General features: G+C 45.5%; 1 protein-coding gene across 2 annotated transcripts; it reads left to right on the forward strand.

The window, feature by feature from the left end:
- The first annotated feature begins 5,982 nt into the window (after positions 1-5,982).
- On the forward strand, positions 5,983-11,871 carry LOC144162328 (uncharacterized). 2 transcript variants are annotated; one of them, XM_077692810.1, is made up of 4 exons: positions 5,983-6,396; positions 7,251-7,527; positions 11,323-11,542; positions 11,771-11,871. In XM_077692810.1, exons 2-4 carry the CDS (start codon positions 7,516-7,518, stop codon positions 11,854-11,856), a joined length of 318 nt encoding a protein of 105 aa, XP_077548936.1. In that variant the 5' UTR covers positions 5,983-6,396; positions 7,251-7,515; the 3' UTR covers positions 11,857-11,871. The 2 variants fall into 2 exon arrangements, with proteins under 2 accessions (XP_077548936.1, XP_077548937.1); XM_077692811.1 differs by lacking the exon at positions 5,983-6,396 and having other exon boundaries at positions 6,481-7,527.
- Positions 11,872-15,628: the final 3,757 nt, after the last annotated feature.

The following is a 15,628-nucleotide window of genomic DNA, read 5'->3' on the forward strand; positions in this document are numbered from 1 at the left end:
TTTGAAGAAGTGAATAGCTGAAGTGCATTTGTTTAAACCTCAAGCTGAATTGTCAAAATAAGGAGTTCTCGATGTAAAAAAATAAAATTTATTTTGTAAAAGTTGCATAACGGTTTTAACATGGACTATGATGACAAAATTGCAAGCAATTACCTTTCAGCATCACTAATAACAATTGCGTTCTGTGAAGAATGTAAGGCAGAATAAAAGTATTAGCAAGGGGGAGAATTGGTTCAGGCCCTCTAATTATTTGAGGACATGACAGTAGTTTTTACGAAATTTATTTTCAGGATTAATGAAAAAAGAACTTGGACATTGACTAATGATAACTCTATTGGTTTCATTTCATTTGCAAGATTTAGTAAAGCCACAGCTAGATACAAGAGGTAAAAATAAATAAATGCAGTGAGAAACTTGTGCTTCCATCAAAGGGGCCAAGCTGGCCAAGAAGAATGCAGCCACTGACCCATCGCCACAACAAAGCAACCTGCAACCACCTTAATTCGCATGCACCCGCATCATTTTTGTAATAAAATGTGGAAGGTGTGTCATGAAGTGTTTGTGAGCATTTAGGGTGCAGCATTAATTGCTGCTGTTAACTGAAGTTCATTATATATGCTATCCACGTGGTCATAAACTCAATCCATATATAGCCATATATGATGTTAGGTCGCCATATATGGCTTACCCATGTATGGCCCCCCATATATGGCCACGTCAGGAATTGGGCATATAAGGCCATATATGGCCTACATCCATATAAGGCCCCATCCATATATGGCCATGTCAGGAATTGGCATATATGGCTATATATGGCACACCCATATATGGCCACATATGCCCAATTCCTGACGTGGCCATATATGGCAATTTTTATATATGGCCATATATAGCATTTTTGTAAGGGAGAGTCAGTTTCATTGTAGAGATCAGATTCGGATATGACACCTTGGGATGTATTTAGCGTTCGGTGGGGAGTGACTTTGATTTTCAGGTCGCCAATGAGGGTTTGTTCAAGGAGCTTTTTTGATTGAGCCGGGTTGTTTACTTCTACAAGGATTTCTCCAGAGGTCAGTTTCTTGGCTTTGTAGTGTTTTCCTACAACATGTTCAATGCACTTAGCTATTAAGAAAACGGATGTAGATGTCACTGGCTTTGTACTGTCTTCGGATGCGATGATCAAGAACCAGGGAAAGTTGTCAGGTATTTGGAACGATAGGGCAGGCAATGGGGGAAAATTCACTTCGGTGCGGCCCCTTTTGGGGGGCCGATCAGTGGGTATAGAAAATTTTGAAAGAACCATGCAGCATGGAAAAAAAGCAGGGAACGGGGGTACTTTCTTCGCTCGGTTTACCCTGATGCCGAGAGAGGTCCCGGAGCTCCCTGCCTGGTAAACAGACAGGGAGCCCATCCGCCGGAGCTTGACCACGGCTCCGACGGCCACCGTTTGTGGTTTCTACCCTTCACCTCAAAACTCCTAGCCACGGTAGGATACAGCATGAGTATGGGGGCTCGGGGTCCGCGGTGTTGCCAATACCGTCACCAAGATTACTCGAGGTGCCCCGTGCGGGGGTCGGCGAATCTAATACCGCAGCGTATGCTTTGCGGACACTTCTCTCTTGGCGCGAGTGGTTCTCGAACCGTCGAATTGCATCCTGAACAATGTAGATCAAAGAAGATTATTCTAGGCTGGTGACGTTAGTTCAAAACACTCTCCCTGTCAGTGAGATAATACATGCGGCATAAGGAATGCAACACACGCTTCACTTGTCCCACAGATAACAGATCACAGAGCCCGGCGCAGCCGGTCGGCAAAAACAAAACATAAATAAACAAACCCAACACATCGTCCGTGGCATTCGCTATAATTCTACGACAGTGCTCTCCGAGTACACTTCGTAAATCATTTTTACAGTTGTTTGCAGCAATCACTTAACAAGACGATACCATCCAGAAATACCAAGTTACTGAGTTATTGTTCATTTGAAAGTCCCCGAATTTCGCCAGTTAAAGCTTTTTTTAAATATACCACTTCAACATCCGGTAAAGACGTCGGTGAGATGGTCTCGCCTGATCCGACGCCGTATATCTTAGAGAACTTTTTATTCTTTTTGTCAAGTCTGGTCGTATCCTGCCCGTACTTTCCTTGCATATCTTTTATAAGAGCCCATGCACACCTCCCCTACTCCCTGTTCTCTCAATGCTGCCATCATACTGAATCTGAGACGTCTCTATCGTGAAATCCGTAGATTTCTATTTCCCTATGACGATATTGATGGCGCGAATGTTTTCATTGTTTCGTAGACTTTCTTTAGTTCAGGCGCTTCCATGGGTTGTTCGAAATCGGCGGTGCAACTTCTACTTGAGTGTATGCACACACATTCGTTACGGCGGTAGATGCTTGGAAAGAAACTCGAAGAGGAAGACAAGGCTTTAGTGATCAAGGCTGGCCTTGATGTGGCGAGGTGGTGGATTTATTCTTTTTCTGTCTTGAGAATGCACTTCACTCTATTCACTGCCACTGCGATCAGGTGAAATTGTGCGACGCATAAAACCGTTCCTAGAGGAATATTCCTGTCCTGCATAACTTGGGGATCTTCAAACTTGAAACATTAACCATAGTTCAAGGCCAGTATCTTGAAGTCGTCACGAAAAGTCGGGCAAACGTTAGTCACGCCCTGTGAGTCGAGATTACAAGGGAAAGACTCGCACACACCACCCATGTTACCGCGACCTTTCGCATTTGCAGGGAGACACCGAATACTTGACGGGAATTAACAAGAACCGGCGTCGCCTCCTACTTTAAGGCAGAAGCCCAGCCCTTCGGCTGGCACGTTGATGGCGACTTCCCGCTTGGGGCTTTCCCTGATGTCGCGGCTGTCGGACAGCATTTCGGCGACGCAGAAGACGTACTCGCTGACCAGCCTGCAGACGAGCTGCCATGCGTGGTTAGAGCTGCGCGAGGCGATGTCGTTGAGAAACCGAACCGTTTCTTTCGCGTTCTCCAGGCTGCGACTGCAGAACTTGGTTGTCCTCGTTATCTCTGATGCCTCGCACCCAGACGTGGATGTACCCATCTTTCGCGCTGCCTCTTCCTCCTGGAGCAAGCGCTGCTCTTGTTTGACCAGGTTGGCGGGAACTCTGACCTGTCCAGCTGCGATGGCTTTGCACTGTTAAATGGGCGCATTCGTTTCCCCGACGTCTGTGTATCTCGTTGTCGAAGTCCAGTTCCCTCGTCCCCTCCTTGGCGTCGTAGTAGATCTCCTCGTCGTAGTACTCCTGGGTGCCCTTCGCCTGCCGAGCCATCGGGGCGAGCACCGGTACACGTGCTGCGCGTACGAGATTCCGGCGAGAAGAGTTACATGCACGACACGGCTCCCGCCAGTCATCGCATCTCTTCCAGCAAGATGCGACGGCGGCTGTCGTGGCGGTTGGCGCGTTGTATATATTTGGAGTGTCCCCTTACAAAAATGGGTTCTGAATTTCTGTTGACGTTTCATTGAGTTCTCATTGATTCAACGGAAAATCAACAGAAACTCAATGTTCATTGAGTTTACACATTGAGAACACAACGGAATTTTCGTTGTGGTCCGCACAATGATTTTTCTATTGTGGAGTTCTTGTTGACTTTTTGTTGTATTTTCAGTGACTCATGGTGATTATTTGTGAAACTCAATGTTCATTGAGTTTACACATTGAGAACACAACGGAATTTTCGTTGTGGTCCGCACAATGATTTTTCTATTGTGGAATTCTTGTTGACTTTTTGTTGTATTTTCAGTGACTCATGGTGATTATTTGTGAAACTCAATGTTCATTGAGTTTACACATTGAGAACACAACGGAATTTTCGTTGTGGTCCGCACAATGATTTTTCTATTGTGGAGTTCTTGTTGACTTTTTGTTGTATTTTCAGTGACTCATGGTGATTATTTGTGGGCAAGTCATCAGCAACTGATGCCAAATACTATCTGCATGCTTCTTCGACATGGACAGCCACGTGCACTAAAACTTTAATACCCACTGTCCTGGATGTATGAGCCTAATTAGGCAGCATCTTAGCATATTTTTGTGCAGTGTGAGTGTATTAAATAAGTTGCATTTTTCAAGGAAGTTGCATTTTGTACAGGTAGCCAGCTTTCACAATGCAACTCTCAGCGCTTTCTTGTACCGGTACGTATATCCCAGCTGAAAATATGGCAACATATCCATACGACATGCATGATATCATAACGATTTCGAGATGTCTTCAATATCACAAAGATTTCAACGAAAATCACATAACTTTTACGGCATGTTGTCGACACCTTATGAATTCAACGACATTTCGTTGTCCTCAACATCATGAAGGTCCAATATCGCAAAGATTTCAACGACTTGTCGAATAAGTATAACGACATGTCTTTAATGATAAGGACTTCTACTAGATGTCGATATACTGCAAGATTATAAAGGTCTGATATCGTAAAGAGTCAAACAACATGTCGAAGATCAACAACATGTTCATGATATAAAGATTTCAACGATGAGTCCTAGACGTTCTGCAACATATGTCTTCAAGGTATTCTTACAACATGTCACATATCGCACAAATCAGCGCGTCATGTCTGATGCTTTGTGTAACATCTCGCAGACAATATATGTTCTGCCTTGTCAGCATTGGAAGCATGCAAAGTACAAGATACAGCACAAGGTAAAGTACAGTACAAACTCTGATAACTTGCACTTTCAGTGTGATCGAACAAAATTCAAATTCTTGTTTATACTGTTGTTTTATCAATGTTTCTAGAGTGCATATTTCAATTTCAGCCATTCAGTTAACCCATAAAATTCACTTGTCCATACTACAAAATATCCACTGTTTCACCACCAGCTAAAAATTTGTCTCCAGATATCATTAAACAGCAGCGTCTATATCTGGTATAGACGCTAGACGAAAACGTTTGCGTTCTGATTTTTCCCTTCTAGACGGACGATAGCATAACGACAACGATGTCAAGATATGCTTTGACTCATACCACGGCAATCGTTTGTTGCTGAAGCCTCGGTTGCTCTTCGTCAACAACAAACTGAATCGGCCGGACAGTTTTTTTCGATTGCGTGTTTCCATTTCTGCGCAGGCCGGCGGGGGCGGCCCATGTTACATCTTTTTCGCTCGTCGCTGCCGCCCACAGTACCTGTTTGCTGCACTTATTACGTCGCCGCCACCACATGCTTCGGTCTCTTTAATATTGCCTTGCATTATCCCCAACTTGTTACAAACTCAGAGGTTTTCGCTGCTGTATGCGCCTGACATGCCAGGAGTGACATCGCTTGTAGTTTTAGCGCGATGTTGCTTGTCTGCAAGATCGGTGCGTGACAAACAAGCGTTACCAACGCCACAATTCCAACGGCGCATACCATTTCCTTCGTGGCTACCGTGGCTTGCGAAGAAAAGATCGCGGGTGACCTGCGATAGCTTTGCTTGAGTCAAATAAGGGAGCTCCGGCTCAATCGCTCGGAGTACTAACAATGTGACCTCGTCTGCAAGATCGGTGCGTGAGAAACAAGCGTTAGAACTGCCAGAATTCCAAAAATGCAGCATTGACTAGACACAAACGAAAATTTTCATTGCCGGCTTACGTAGTTATAGAATCATTTTAGACGTCCGCTGAAGTTCCGCCTGTATGGCCGAGTGGTTACGTCTTCGATTACTGTTTTGAGGGTCTGTGGTTCGAATCCTCGTCGGACGTTTTTTTTTTTTTTTCCTGATGAAGGTTGTACTACCTCTTCTTTTTTAAAACCATAGTAAGCGCCTGTTCCTTGCTTTCAATCACACCGACGTTTCCCACCCTCTTCTTAAACCCAAAGTAGTTCGTTTTCTCGCACCTCCTCTCTAGAGAAACCCGCCGTGAAAACAAAACCAAAACTAACTTTAAAACCTTCTTTACAATTTAAGTATATATGTCAGTTAGTTTACTTTTATTCGCTTTTGTGTTTAAAAACCTCAAATTCAAGTTATAAACACTTTTAATACTTTAAAAGCAGGAAGTTAATTACCAATAACACAATTTTCGTCAAACACAGAAATGCTGCTATTGCAGTCTGGCAACTATCACTCCCTTTTTGTGTGTTTGTTTATGGAGTTGGTTTTGTGCGGAGTGGTAGCTGGGGCGATTTGTTCAGTTTTATCTATTTCAAGCTTAAATCATAGTTGTAAAAGCTTTATAGGGTGATGATTGCCCTTCCAACCTACGCGTGTGTTGAACACGCGGGAACGGGAAGAACGATCATCGCCTCAACGATCATCGCGCGTCAAAGGTGGATGACATTGCGTCCGAACAAAGTGTCGGTGTCCTTGAAGGGGAAGACGAGCGTGAAGAAGGATTTTAGGCGGGAAACGTCGTTTCTGCTGGGGTGAGTACGCATTTTTTTGTTTTTCTGTTCTTGTTCGGAACGAGTTCTGGTGCTTATGGGTCAGTTATTCGGTAGACCCCCATCTCATTTGCTCTCAGAGCCTATGCGATGTAGCATACTTGTTTGGCGCCTTGGATTTACCAGTCTACCGTTTCCGCAGCCGTCAGCATCAATTTACGCTGAAGCTAGACCTTTGTTGCGATGCTCTCGCTGTAGAACGCGGCAGCTAATTATTTGACATCACGCAAGGCTCTTAAACACCGGGGCGTTTGTTTGTTATGTGTCTCTCAAACAGTGCCTTTGCGGCGACTGTTAATTCCGTGCAGTGCGCTTCGCAGCTATTACGCTCGCGAGACCGGCTGCCGCCGTCGCGACCCGTCTCGTGGTCTTCGGGCCGTACTCGTGAAGCTCACATTCACATACGTGGAAATTGAAGGTGAAATGCGCGCGCGTGGTCTCGCAGGGGCGCCTGCCCACTCAACTCTATTTATATTGGAGAATCGAACTTGCAAAGGCAAGCTAGGCATTGAAATGGAGGAGCCTCAACTAGTACACACCAGTTCCGATTGAAAGCTAGGGATGCATATGGGCTGCTAGCAAGCGTTCCATGCAAATTAGCATAGCAGTGAGCTTTGCATATATCAGGCATACCCCACTCACAGAACCTGCGTGCCTAATAAATACATTACTGTGACCTAAATTTCAGTTTGGGTGTTGCGGGAATGTTCTTATTAGGGCCTTGGAGGTTACTCATTAACGATTAATAATCTGCTTAATGTAAGCATTCGTGGTTTGTGTGTGCTTTTCTTGTATTTCATCAAGTGCCACCACACTCACAGATTATGCACTTTCAGGTGCTGCTGCTGGTTGTCCGGGTTGGCTGGCTGGCTTTCAGTCCAGTTTCAAAGGCTTTGCCAGGGCCCTCCGTGACCAACTGACACTGCACCTGCTGTACCGAAGTACTGCCTGGCCTTTCCTTGGTGCTGGGTACGCTTTGCCGCCAGGAATAGTCAATCCTTCATCCATCATCTGGCCGCTTGGACCACCCGTTCAGAAGCCAGCGCATTTGCTCAACGCATCGGTCCAGGCACCGCTGCCACATCAGTGCACCCACTGATTATGTACTTTCAGGTTAGTTATTTCATGTTGGAACCTGTCATAATGTATACCTGTTAGCAGTGCTCTAGCCCCTGGTTATTTGAAACAGTTTCATGAAGCAGTGTTGTGCATTTTGAGTGTGTCATTGCTTAGCAGGGATATTGAAGCGAATCTGGGGCCAATGGCTAAAGTGCAAGAATAGAAATTGAACTGACTTTGAAGCAAGTATCCGTATGTAATCAAGCCAAGCAAACATTTAGGATTTTCGATATGGTTTTGAATTTGCAATACAAACTGGTGTGGAGCTACTTTCCATTTTAAGTAAGCTTACAATATTATCTACTTCAGATCATACTGTTATTAATCACACTATACCGAAAAGTACATACCGCAGTCTGTAGATTTTGTCGGCACTTTTTTCGCAGTCTCTCATGACAGGCACTATTCTCAGTGATTGGAGGATAGCCGAGGTAGCACCAGTCTTTAAGTCAGGGACGGTACTTCACCATTAACCCCTTAAGTGCTTTGGACGAGCAGAGCTCGTCCTGCCCAAACTGTCACCAAACTGCTTTGGACGAGCAGAGCTCGTCTTAGCGGAATAGGTACTGCCCTATACTGTTCAGGACGAGAAGCGCTCGTCTGCGGCTTAGATTGCGTGCCGTCCACTAGATGGCAGCATTTACTCGACGAATTAGTTTTCTCCTGCGGTAAAGCGTGCTTTTTTTATGAAAATATGGCGTGCGGTGGCGCCGACCCATGCATAGCTGGCCCGTCAACTAGAAAAAGAAGCTGTTCATTTTCGTCATCTTCTTCAAGTGATGCTGATTCGGATACAGACGTTTATCTTGTCTCTGGAAGTGAAGACAGCGATGACGGTGAATTGAGCAGCTCCTCCGGTGATAACAAAGACAGCGGGGAAGCGAACATCGCGACTGCTCGCGAGTGGATCCTGCTTTATGTGGACAATCCTCCTGTGAAGTCTCATCGCTTTCCATTCTTGGCCATTCCAGGCAAGACTTTCATATTGTCATCGCCGGGTGACATTATGGAATATATTCAGCAGTTTCTAGACGATGAACTTATATAATATGTTGTAGACAAAACCAATCGCAAAGCGGCTGAAAAGTTGAAATGCTTTCCTCCCAGTGATCACTCCCGCCTCAAAAAATGGATACCAGTGACAAAGGAAGAGATGTGGGTATTCCTTGCACTCCAGCTATTGCAAAGGTGCTTGCTTAGCCTACACAAGTGAAGAAAGATGTGGCATCTGCAACTGTTCTATTTATAAAGTTTTTAATTTTGTTAGCAGCAGGTACCTGGTTTCCTATGTATTCTTCAGAAATAAACTTTATTGTGTTGATTTGACTAACTGTGGGGTACAAATATTTTTTCAACATCGACTAGCTACTTTTTAGTACAATCAGATTCGAAATCAGCAATAAAAAAAATAGGCACTTTTGGTCGGGAAATTCTAAAAAACATAAAGCACTTAAGGGGTTAAATTTTCCTAACAAGCACCATACGCTAGGTCAGGGAACATTTCATCCACTCTCAAGTTGCTAATTATTTATAATATCACATTCGAATATCAGCACGGTTTTCACAGGGGTTACTTGAAAATTTTTCGCGTACCCAAGCTGCAGCATAAGTGTCCGATTGATTTTCGTCGGCTTCCCGTCGATGAAACGGACCAAACATACCTCCAAAGAACAGAAACGTGCGATAAGGATTGAGCATGAGGGTGATTAAACAGCGCTTCCAAAAGCAGCGTACCACCGGGCTCATTCTGGCAAATTTGCCAGGCTCTAAGTCTGCGATTTAGCGCGACGACCCATTTATGGTGACACTCAAGCGACGCAGGAAATTTGTGCAGCCAATAGACTCCGCACATGCAGACACTTGTTTTGTCATGGTGCACTTCGCACGGTTCTTGCATAAGCACATTGCGCTTACGCTGATTGTTGGTGCAGCCAGTAACGACGTAATCACGCCTGCCCGGACAAGTAGCTTCTGAACATCGCTAAGTAAAAAGCAATGACGGCAATTTTCCCAGAATTCCGAAAATAAACATCAATTGAGGATAAAAAGGTCAGGCGTCCTGCTGGCAGGACGAAACGTGGCCTCACAGGCAATGCCTGTCAGGACAAAGTGGTGTGGACTGGCCCGCCACCTTAGCAGGTTAGGAACAGAATTGATGGGCGAACGGGACACCTCTTGGAAGAATTAAACGTTCTCCTTAGGCACTGCTAAACTTGTTGCTGCTGAAATTCCCAATAAATGACACCGATTTTCGATGCCGTTCGGGGCGTCTGATATTCACGCATGGCACGGAGCAACAGCGTGGGACTCAGCGTCGTCTGCTCGCCCCGCAGTCCGAAAGAATTGGTGGCGCCCAGTGCAGGATGGAAATTCTTGTCTATCATGTCTGCTGCAAAATATGCCCATGTGGTCGAGATTTCGGCGCATGTAAAGATGCGCAGGTTGTCAAAATTAATACGGAGCCCTCTACTATGGCTCACCTCACAGTCTGTGTAGCGTTGGTGCATTAAACCCGAGAATCAATCAATTATAATTTATGCTTCATCTACATTGAAAAGAAAACACTTGAAAATCTTTGTCCCCCAGGTGGAATCTCTGTCACCGCCAGTGTATGTAATTTTATTGCACTCTTACCTCGCAGTTGTTTCCACCCAGATCCTGTGCATAATCGCTCAGCATTGGAAGCTCAGGCGGAGGATGGTCATGCGCTCAACATACCAGAACACTGTCACTAGAGCACCTCTCAAACTCTCGTACTTCTCAAGAAGTGCGCAGCATGCCTGGGGGGGCACAGTAAAAACAGTGCCTCTTATCACACGCCACTACCACATGAAATATCGTTGCAGCTTTAAGTGCATAAATTTTCCTTATTCGAGCCACAGTCATTTGAAGCAATGAAAAAAAAAATAAGGCAATCAGCGCGCGGAGGTGACACAGACAGTGCAAAATTACCTTATCTGAGCCGCTGTCCGCGCCTGTCCAATTGTCACGCTGTGCTAGCTCGCTGTGCTAGCATTCGTCGTGCAGCCTGCTTCGTGTCTGGTTGTAGGAGGCGTGAACAGCGCAGTGCGGAATTTCGAACCAAAAACAATGCTGGGTACTCCTTACGACAAGGCATTCGCAAACCCACAATCCTGCAGAAAGAACACCAGCCACACAAAAAGTTCCTGCTAGCACCACGCCGCAAACCACATTTCGCGTATGACCCTCGTGCACTGCTAGCCAATGAAAAAATGAAGGAGCAAATTGGCCTAGTTGTAACTAGGGTTCACTCTTTTCAATTTAAATAATTTAAAAAATCAATAACAGTCTGCTCATTTTATTTTGCTGAATCGGGTGCTAAAAAAGGTCAGTTTTTTATGGATAGTTGCATGAGTCAGGGCAAGGCATCGTACTGCCTACTTTGTGTGCATTACAGCCATCTGACTATTTTAGCCACATAACCTTTCATCCAGATTGACCTAACAGCACCCAAATGGTTTTTTTTGGCCTTTCTACCACAAAGCAATACACCCACGGTGTACTGCAGTGGGCACTTAGCAAACACTTTAATGAATTCTTGAAACAAGCCGAAAGCATGTTGAGGTATGCATGTTCACCCATAAAAACTAAAAATATACATTTAAATTAAATCTATTCGAAAATAATTTTTAGTGGATCAATGCCAAAATCTGTAAATGAATTACCGTAATATTCTGAGAAATTGTTCATGGGTACTCAAACTCTTCATTGTCTCGATCCTGGAGTTCATGTTGGTTCAACTGTTTCGGTTTTATTTTCTGCTCGCAGGTTGACATTGGGGGCGGTGTGCTAATTGAGAAGGGGTACCTGGATCAGCTGGTGCATGCGTGTGCGAGTGGCCCTGGCAAATTTGCCAGGGCTCTTTTGCGCCATGTCTTCACTCCGGAGGAGCTCAAGGGGAAAACTCTCTTTGGAAGGAAAGGCAAAGCCCAGGGCGACGCTCCTACAAAGCCAGGGTTGGACCAGGTGCGGGTGAAGGCTGTGGTCGGTGAGTGCACATGATTTGCATTTAGAGTGCCAAGAACAAAGCTGTCATCTTTGTCAACTTGTAGCTAATCACCCGTTTTTCTTCATGTGCACAGTGAGATCAGTGCATCCCTTTTATGCTTTTTGGGAAAGTGTCTATTTTTGCACACTTTTATTACTAATTCTGAGAACTTGCTGAACACGTTTTCATTTTTTATAGTAAATCATAAATTCATTCTATCTCTTGCAGGCTACACGGGCCAGAAGTTTCCAGGTGTGAGCGCCGGTTACATAAAAAATAACCTATCATCGCTTTTGAATCGGGAAATAAAGTAAAAAGTGCACGCTGAACACCTTGTTTTTCTTTTTGCATGTCTGCATGAGGCAGAATTTTTAGTCACATGACATGCACTACTGCCACACCATAAGCTCGTGTATTGGTGGTGCGATAAAATGTAGATTCTTGTTCAACCTACAATGATCGCAAAAACCTTTGAAAGAAATCGCAGCAGAAACACATTGAGCATTCGTGTAAAACTCAACAACATATCAACAGAAACGCATGGGGCACTCGTAAAAATCTCAACAAAATATCAACAGAAACTCATGCGGCACTCGTAAAAATCTCAACAAACTATCAACAGAAACACATTGGGCACTCATAAAAACCTCGACAAAATATCAATACGAAATTCAGTAGAGACTCAACGGAAAGGCAACAGAAACTCAATGGGAATTCGACGTAAGAAATTCAACGGAAAATCAATGAAACCACGGTGGCCACTTTTCCTGAAAAACTCAACAAATCCTCAACACAATCTCAACAGAAATTCTTTGGATACTCAACAATGTTTGTTGAGTGAATTCAACAAAATTTCTTATGAAACTCAACAATCATTTTTGTAAGGGTCGCCATCCGGGCGAATCCTTTTTCTTTTGCCTCTTTAGTTTTCTGACGGCAAATCTGGTTGTACAGGGTTGTTATGATGACGATGTCCTCAAAGTTTTTGGCACGTATACCCACAAGGGGGGATTGGCCAGTGCTAACTGACTTGTTGAAATTCGTGAGGTCCTCAAAATACTAATTTATTTCCGGAAAGCCAGAGGCCGTAAAATGAAACTTCGCTATGGTTCAAACCCGAATTGCCCATTAATTAGTGCCCTTCAGCAATTCAAGAGACCTGAAGCGTAAAGAAAAGCTTGAATACAATTATATATATATATATTGTGGGGATCCGCTTGATCCCCTTTCCTCCTCCCGCGAGCGCGATGTTCGAACGAGCGCGCTTTCCCGCGCACGTGACGTCAACCTCGCGGGCCGACGCGCCGGCGGGCACCGACTGTCCCGCCGCCGCTGCCGCTCCTCCTCGCCCGGGAACCTGCCTCCTCTCCTCAGCACCTTAAAGGGGCCCTAAATAGGCTTCCGTAGGTCGCCATTTCAATCGCGCAATCGCTAGAGTACCCCTTCACGACAACGTGTACCAAATATTACACCTCTGCGTAAAGCAGGGGCCGCACAAACACGAAACAAAGATTTCACTTTCTCTCCTGGCTCACCAACCATACCTTGGTGCCCCAAGCCACAAGCTAGAAGACTTCCTGTTCCCCACGGGACCGGACGCCATCCGACGGGAGGTCTTCCAGCACCTAGTCAACTTCCTGGTTACAACAGGACTAGCACTGCGTTTGTAGCCATCGAGTCATGGACTAAACGAACGCGATATAGACTATCTCCCACTCTCCTAACGCTCTTCTCTTCCCCCTTCTCTCTTCCTATCCTTTGAAGCCCCAATCCCCTTCCCTGGACTGGGTCGTATGAGGGTGAACTCCCCGTTGAGTTCAACAATATCCCCAGGCCTTTTCTCTTCCCTCCTTTGTTAATAAATCACCACCACCACCACCTGCCGCCACACTTGCGCGCTCTGACGCAGTTCTTTCCGGCTCTGACGCGCCTCTATGACGCACGAGACACTGCCCAGTGCGGCGCCGCGAACGCGAACCACAGCGACAGCGCTCACTGTGCAACCGGAATCTGGTGGGCGGAGCATGCGCGTCGAGTGCTAAAAAAAAAAAAAAGCGCGCGCAGGGCTTGGCGCAGCCAATGACTGCACGTACATCAAGGAGGGTGATGGATTGCCCTGTTTCTCTCGGTGGTCTTGCGCCGGGTCGATGATGTCGCGGATTCCACAGTGCTTCGGAGGAGCTACTAGAGGAGGAGAGCCCCAGGCCTTATGGGTGGCCCCTTTTATTGAGCGATAACTCGGCTAATACTTATCGCATTTAAACAATTTTTGCGGCATGACGTTCCTTGGATAGTACTCCAGTGACTGCGCACGCAAAATCGTAACATTTGGCAGCCTATTTAGGGCCCCTTTAAAACCGCGACGCGCACGTTTCGCGGGCCTCTCTGGTCTCTCTCGGCTCTCTCGCTAGTAGAGGTCAGTGTCTCTCGCTAGCTCTCTGGATGTCTCTCTGGCTCCAGGGGCTCGGAAAGGAGATGGAGGATAGAGTATAGGGAACGCGAGGGGTCGCGGCTCGTATCGCACCCTCGCCGCCACACGTCCGGAGCGGGACCCATGACCCGAATCGGACGCGCGAGGTAGGCGCCCCCCCCACCTCGCCGGCAGCCCCGTGTCGCCTCAGCCGTCGCGGCCCGCTAGAGCCCGGCCTCGAGGCGCGCGTCGGTACAGTGTAGTTCTTAACCCGGCCTGGGCGTTATTATGCACTGTACAACTGGGCCAATAAACCCCCTTGGTTCGTCCTGGCCCCTTGGAGCCTGTCGTCGCCTGTGTCGGTGAGTCGAACCCGTCGCGGCGTCTCCCTCGTGGACGCCGCGTACCTCTCTGGGGCATTTTGGATGGGTCATTTCCGGGCAAATGGGGAACACCCTGAACCCCACTTAGGCCCACAAGGGACTGTCGAGCTGACATCGTCGCTCAACGTACGTCTCGAACGAGGCTAGCCGGGGTCGTTTGTTGTCCCGTAGCTAGACCCATTATGCCCACAATATATATATATATATATATATATATATATATATATATATATATATATATATATATATATATATATATATATATATATATATATATATACACACGAGAGGGTAGACACACGTATGAAAACGATGATCGAACTAACGTTTCTACCCTCTCGTGTATTTTTGAAACCGAATCCCGGAACTTATTCATCGCTATATATATATATATATATATATATATATATATATATATATATATATATATATATATATATATATATATATATATATATATATATATATATATATATATATATATATTTGCATGCCCCAAGTTTGTTGCGCAACAGATAATATAAGTGGAACCGATAAAGTCCACCCCAAATGCTCAATTGCGTCTTTCAAAAGCAGTTATGTTCGTGGGAAATTCTTCTTCTTTGCGATAATGGCGTACGCCCATGCACTGATGGAGATTGGCCAAGTTCTGAGATTGGTGATTAGTTATAATGGAGGCTTTAGAATTGGAGAACAATGATGGGTAAGAGAAAAAAAGCAGCGCATACGCTTCGTAGGTCACGTAGTGTAAAATGGAGGACAGAAAAGAGAGAGAGAGAAAAAAACACTAGATAGCAAAAGCAGACCGGCCCATATAAAGGTGCCATACGGCTACATACTAAACATTCGGTACATTTTATTAATCTTAGCCGACATGTGACTAGGCATGAAAGTAAAGATGTTGCTGGACGCTTTCATCGCAAGGGATGCCTGTGGAGTTCTGATGGAGATCGTCTTGAAGAGGCATCATTTTTAAATCATGAAGACCATGGCTAAACTGCCATTACTATTTTTTTTGTGGCTTACATGGCAATGTCGTACACGGTAGCGTGTGGTTGGTTGGTTTGCTCAGAGCATGACACATACCCAAGCAGGGGATTGGCCAAGAAGCCATCTGCGAAATTAGGGTGTGGTGGTGGTTGAAAAAAATTTTTATTTGAGCCAACAAAAATAAATAAATGAAAGAAAGGTGGGTGGCCTCTTCTCAGCTCAGAAAGCCGCGAGTGACTGTTGCTGCTCTAGCCCGGGAGATCAGGTGCTCCCGAGTCCCGAGCTGAGAGCTGGTCAGCCCGC

The sequence above is a fragment of the Haemaphysalis longicornis genome, unplaced genomic scaffold (genome assembly GCF_048455015.1).
Source record: "Haemaphysalis longicornis isolate Haplotype H1 unplaced genomic scaffold, Haemaphysalis longicornis Haplotype H1 scaffold_12, whole genome shotgun sequence".
Lineage (NCBI taxonomy): Eukaryota > Metazoa > Arthropoda > Arachnida > Ixodida > Ixodidae > Haemaphysalis > Haemaphysalis longicornis.